The 6,502-nt window shown below is 38.6% G+C and overlaps 1 protein-coding gene across 8 annotated transcripts in view; it reads left to right on the top strand.

The window, feature by feature from the left end:
- Positions 1-6,502, top strand: part of LOC107839033 (anaphase-promoting complex subunit 5) — a 47,942-nt gene that overhangs the window by 14,439 nt on the left and 27,001 nt on the right. For all 8 annotated transcript variants that reach the window (XR_007043988.1, XR_007043989.1, XR_007043990.1 and 5 more), the window contains exon 10: positions 1,496-1,744. Coding sequence is in view for 5 of the 8 variants with exons in the window: in XM_016682370.2 (XP_016537856.1) it covers positions 1,496-1,744 (249 nt within the window). In the remaining 3 variants the exon portion in view is untranslated. The remainder of the gene's footprint in view (positions 1-1,495; positions 1,745-6,502) is intronic.

The raw sequence follows: 6,502 nt of genomic DNA on the forward strand, positions 1-6,502 counted from the left end.
ATGGGGAGGGTAGAGTGTACGCAGTCCATACCACTACCTCTAAAGAAGTAGAGAAGCTGTTTCCGATAGACCCCCAGCTCAAGACAAAAGACAGAGGGGAGCTTTAACAATTTTTAACAAATTGCATAACATGTTCAGTTGACTTCTGAAAGTGCAAACTCTGAATAGATTTTTTTCTTTTTTTGGGTCAAATGAAAGTTTTTTTCATTCATAAACATGGCCCAAGTGGCAGTATACAAGGGGAATACCAAAATGTAAAGAATCTACGGAAGGATAACAGAACGGAAGCTACTCTTTATTTGAGAGAAACTCGATACTCCTTCAAAAGCTCTCCTCTCTCTCTCTCTCTCTCTCTCTCTCTCTCCAAACAACCCACAAAGCAAGTGGGACCACGCTCCAAGCCCTTCTTCATCTTCTCTTTCTTCTCCCGCTCATCTAGCTAACATCAACTCTTTTGCGGTTTTTGTCGTCCCCCATGGAGTGGCAAACCGCCTAACCTTATCCCACCATAATCTCATTGTCAGTCCGCAATGAAGAAAGATGATCCATGTCCTTGCCCACCTCCTTGCACATGTAACACCAACTAACACAAACCTTCTGCTTTCTAAGATTTTCTGCTGTCAAAATCACCCCTCTAGCGGCTAGCCAAGTGAAAAAGCACACCTTTCTCGGCACCTTTAGAATCCATATTGCATTACATGGGAAACCATGCTCCTCCCTGACTAAAATCATCTCATAGAAAGATTTCACAGAGAATACTTGATTATTTCCCAAGCCCCATCACTGAACTCGGGGTTATCAATCAGATTGACTTGCTTATGAAGTATGGCTAACAATCTTTGAAACTTAATCATTTACCAATCTTGAAAATCCCTTCTAAATCTCAAGTCCCAAAATGTCCCTCCACCTTATATCCCCCTATTTAGCTAGACTGTTGAGTCTCTTTAACACGATATTATGTACAAACTCTGGAATTCATCTTTCAATAATTTGTCCCCCCTCCCTCCATTATTTCAAATCTTCAAAACAACATCCATCTCTGTTACAGTAGAACCCTTGTGACAGATGCATTAACAGGAAGCGACCAAGGAGCCGTATCTGCTGCTCATTCTGAACTTTTTGAATGCAAAAAATATGCAATCTGCTTATGAAAGATACAAATAAAAGTTCAGCTGAAGTAGCTATGTCCTCAATGATTTTAGTTTGTCATAGGCATCAATTGCCACTTAATGCATTTGCCACTTGTGGGATTACACTGGGTATATTGTTGTATTTGTTTCACTGTGTTGATCAAAACTCACGTAGAAAGAATTTTACTTCTTGTCCTGGAGAGCAAGAAACATGGATATTAGGTCTCTCCAGGTATCATTTTGTTTCAAGACATCAACAGGACAGATGTACCTTTGGTAACTTTCCTTTGTAGAGTTGCCTCTTTATTTAGTTTACCTACATTTTTTACTAGGAGATCTTATATTTCTCCTCTCTTCATGTGCAGCAAAATAACGACAGTTGTCTGGCTTACACGTTAGCAGCAATTTGCAAGTTGTTGTCTGAATTTGGAGTCTCAAACATGAGGGGACTTATTGGTTCATCCTATTCACCAGTTACCAGTATAGGAACTGCATTATCCACTCAGCAACTCTTATATGTTCTCCTGAGAAGATCCTTAAAGCGAGCAGAAAGTCTAAAACTGAAACGGCTGGTTGCATCTAATCATCTTGCCATGGCTAAATTTGACCTGACTGTAAGTACTTCAATCACCTGTTATTCATTACAGTGACCAAATAATCTAAGGTGATTTCAGTCATACACCATGCGAAAAATCCATTTGCACGAGTACAATGTGTTTATAAAGGTGAAAACATTGTAAAGGCAGTAAGAAAAAGAAGTGTTGCCCGTTCCCGCTTATCCGTTGCATGGTGTTACTCATTTTGTGTCGTTGAATATGTAGCATGAGTTTCTCAATTGAATTTGTTTCCTGCGGGTTCTCATAATTAAATTGTAACATAGATATTTTTCTGTAGGATACTGGATAATCCTATTGGGGGATGGTGAACTTTTGAGATTTGGAGTGTGTAGAATAGCCAGTGCCAGGTTTACTTCATGAAATTAATAGTTCTTAAAAAGCAGTAATATTAGCATTTCTTACTTTATATAATCAGACTATGCCTTCTCAAAAATAATCAGACTATGGCTACTTTCAACTTTCATCATTTGGTTTATGTCTCCTATTTGAGATATCTTGAAATGCTCGAAATATTAGGCCCCAGGCTTTGGTTCAAGAGTGGGCTAATACAATGTGGTATATGTGGTTGGTGCATGTCATAAGTTCGAATTAGTGAACCAAGTTTGTTATTTAAGTGGAGAAGAGCAGAGAGGCAAGCCCATTATCTACTGAGTTTTGGAGCTGGAAGTAGTGGATTTGTTGTTATAAAAGAATAAAACCATAGTTCATTTCACATCTGTTTGAAAGAAGTCTAAATCTCAAAACTAAGCAGAACCTAAACTGTTGTATGTGTTTTCTCTTGAATTAGATATGTTTTCTGACATGTTACTCAATCCAACAATCAGTCAAGTAAGCCCCAATCCCAAATTATTGGAGTTCATGAAATGCTACGATATACTATGGTGAATTCTTCGCAGTTGTTTAAGATTCACTCCGCAGGCCTCCCTTGAGCTTCTTACTCAACCCTTCATAACCATTTCCAAGAAAAACTTTAATACTGAGTCTGGCATTGTGATTAATGAAACTATTTACCTGGTCAAAAAAAAAAAAGAAGAAAAACTCTAATACTGTTACACCCCTCGTCCCTGGCAGACCATCCTTAATAGGCAAAGTGATGTTACCCCTGTCAGCAGATGAATTGTTTTTCACTTTCTTTCCATCCAAAGATAAGATCCTGTGTAGCTGCTCAATTTTCTTAGATCCTGCTTCAGGCATTTTTCTAAGAGAGGCACGTAGTAAGCAGACAGGTTGGTACCTGTTAGGCTGTTATCCCAACTAACTACATCCCTTAGAGAGGTTTGTTTTTCTTCCCTCCTCCAAGTGGCTCACGAAAACCCCAGTAAAGTGGGATTTCGAGCTGATATGAATTGTGATTAGAAACAAAAGGTAGGCACAAATGCATTACGGATTGCTGATTTACATCTAAAAACACTTGAATTGATCCTAAGATCTGACATAGATTGGAACCACAATAACTCTTTAAGTACTTAGTTGGCCTAAATTAGCATCACAATTGAAGAATCATTCATGAATAGCCAGGGAGCCAACAACCACATTCTCAGGTTCGGTTGTTGTAGCCTTGAAGCCATTAATATAGGTCCGTGCTGTGATGCGCCTAAGGAACAAAGAGGAAAGCATATTTTGGTTAACTTCAAGGAATGCAGTAAAAGCTGTTTCCTCAGAGCAAATGAACTATATGAGTCTCCAAAAACTATGTACTCGACCTGTCCTAGTATCCCTCTTATAGGTTTTAAACAGCCACTGTAGAGCCCTTATCAAACAACTTGGAGTGCTTCAGTGCTGCAGCAATGCATATAGGAGTACTTGAACTTCTAGGACAGAATTGACCCTTGTTATTTTGGTTGGATTCTTTATGCTATAACCCTTATTAGGAAGGCAAATTATTTCCATTTTCTAAATAAATATTTACGAGTAAAAAGTTCTTATAGTTTCTGATGGCAGTAATTTAATCAAGTAGTGGGTTCTCAAATCAACTGTTCGGTTCTGCAGTTGAGCAGCAGGTTGATGAAAAACCGATACTAAATTAGAAATAATAAACTTTAGATATTAATTTTTTGTGGTATCATCATTTTATCCTTAATTCCTGTAAGTATATCTTCTAATTCAGAAAGTAAAGGCAAAATATGAGGTCCATTTTCATTACGTATTTACATCATGCATATATAACATCCCAAATGACCTAAAAGAATTGAAACCGTTCATCAATTATTATTTGTATTGTATTTTAATGACTTATATAAACTGTAGGCATAGTCCAGGATCACTGCAGTTCTTCCCTTTCATCTTTGGAAAAGTGAACAAAAGAAAATGTATGCTATCCCAGTATGGCCAAATTGCTAGGGTCTGTGTTTCACAGTTGGGTCGTGTAAGTGATCGAACTTAATGCATGGCTCATGCTTAATTGTTAAGAGATTGTCTTCTTCAAAGAGCCAAAGTTGTTCATGTTTTGGTCCTTATGAACAGAGGCGAACCCAGGATTCGAAGACAACGGGGGTTCACTAAAGCTAAATGCATGTTTTTCGAAGTGATGTCACACAACAACGCCTCGTCTAAAAATTTATCGAGCACTGGTAGAACTTATGTCCTGACGGATAAATATGAATTAAATGGCATAGTTTGATGAAGCTCGTTCCACGGACTGGTGGTTTGGGCACCACTTTGCATACGTTAGGTTGTGTGTTTGAAGCCTGTCACCTACATGTTTTATGCATTTTTTTAACTGTCAGCTAAAATCGAAAATGCTGTAGCAGCGAAGGTTCGAACTTGGGTCACGTGGCAGGTTTCATAGGCCTAAGCAGCACGCTAACCAAATGACCCAATCCAGCAATGATGTTTGTGGGGTCCTTTTAAGATAAATCCTAGTTCTTCAAGGTATATTCACACACATATATATACCGAGTTCTTTTCGAAGTTAATGGAAAGTTCGACACAATTGGGATTTTTTTTTAATTGGAAGCAGTTACTAATTCATGGGTGCACGTGCACCTCAAACCCACCACATGGGTCCGCCACTGCTTACGAATGTGTTTATTTCTCAGCACATTCTTGCACTTTATTCATTTCAAACACAGAAGTCACCTTCACACACACCCATGAACATAATTGTCCCAGGAGATTACTTTGAACTTCACATGAGTAAGAACTGGCTTAATACGGGGAACAAATCTTTACATGTAAAGAGAGTTCTTGTGATGCCACAAATCAAAGCTGCCTTTTCAGTTTTTTTTTTTTTTTTGAAATTGGTAAAGTTGTATTCCTAAACAGCCTCTCTACTTAAACCTGTGGTAGTGGTATGTTCTGCGTACACTTTACCCTCCCCAGACCCCATTATGTGGGAGTACATTGGGTATGTTGTTGGTAAAGTTGTATTCCTCAGCATTCAGGTTATGCTGGCCACCTCCAAAAAGTCAGTTACAAATTTCCTATCAGGTCTACAATCTGATCTACGTCTTCTATACAAAGTTGTTTATACCAAAAAAGTAAAGATGCTATACAATTCCATTTAACCTTATGAATGGAATTGGATCTATCTTCAAAGCATCTCCCATTTCTTTCCATCCAAACTGACCACCATATACATGACGGCATTAGCCTCCACCATTTCTTTTGACTCTTGCTTCCTCATCTCCTGATCCAACAACTCAATACTTTTGCAGTATGTTTTGGCATTGTCCAGTTCAAGCTTGTGATGTTGAGAAATAAATTCCAGAGTTGAGCAGTGAACTTACAATGCAGAATAGATAGTTGTTTGTTTCCCCTGTCAGATGGCACAAAAAACACCTGGGAGCCACTCGTCTACCTTTTTTCTGAAGCACTTCCTGAGTTAAGCAAGCCCTCTTTATTACTAGCCAAGTGAAACATTTCACTTTTGTAGGTATATCCCCTAGTAGTATTTAGGGCCTCCATCCATAACCTGTAGTCCTCTCGTGTCTGCACTGTTGGCTGAAAAAAGACCGTCTTTGCTGTGCTTCCATTGAATTTTGTCTCTGGCATATGTATTTATGTGAACCCCCCTAAGTTTCCCTAGTAACTCTGCCACCCTCTACCCCCCTAAGTTTCCTTAGTAACTCTGCCACCCTCTTTATCTCCTAATCATTGAGGAATCTTCTAAAAGATATGTCCCAACCCTGTTCTGACCAGCAATCACCTACATTAGCATCAGGATTATGACAAATTTGGATAAAGTCGGGAAAAAGTTCCCTGAGAGGATTGGTCGTCCAGACATCATTCCGGAATTTGATTTTGTTTCCATTTTCACCTTGATGAACAAGTTTTCTTCCATTTTAGGCACACAAATTTCTAATTATTCTCCACATCCCCACACCATATGGTTCATTAGTGCTCTCTGCACACCAACGACTCATCTCTCCATATTTAGCTATAATCACCTCTCTCCAAAAAGCTTCACCCTCCTCAGTGTATCTCCACAGTCACTTCATTAATAGGCTTCCATTTTGAGTCTCAAATTTATAATACCTAACCCATTCTTTCTTTGCTAACAACTACAGTTCAATTAGACTATAGCCTTTTCCTTCCTTATTACCTTGCCATAAAAACTTTCTCCTTAACTTGTATAATTTTTTCACCACTTTGATTGGGATTGGGAATAAAGACATCACATAGGTAGGCAATGAATCAAGAACAGAGTTGATTAGAATCAATCTTCCTTCCAAAGAAAGATACTGTGCCTTCCGTCTTGATAATTTCTTTTCAGTCTTCACCAAGCTATCATCCCAAATATCCAGAGCCTTATGA

The sequence above is a fragment of the Capsicum annuum genome, chromosome 8, assembly GCF_002878395.1.
Source record: "Capsicum annuum cultivar UCD-10X-F1 chromosome 8, UCD10Xv1.1, whole genome shotgun sequence".
NCBI classification, from domain to species: domain Eukaryota; kingdom Viridiplantae; phylum Streptophyta; class Magnoliopsida; order Solanales; family Solanaceae; genus Capsicum; species Capsicum annuum.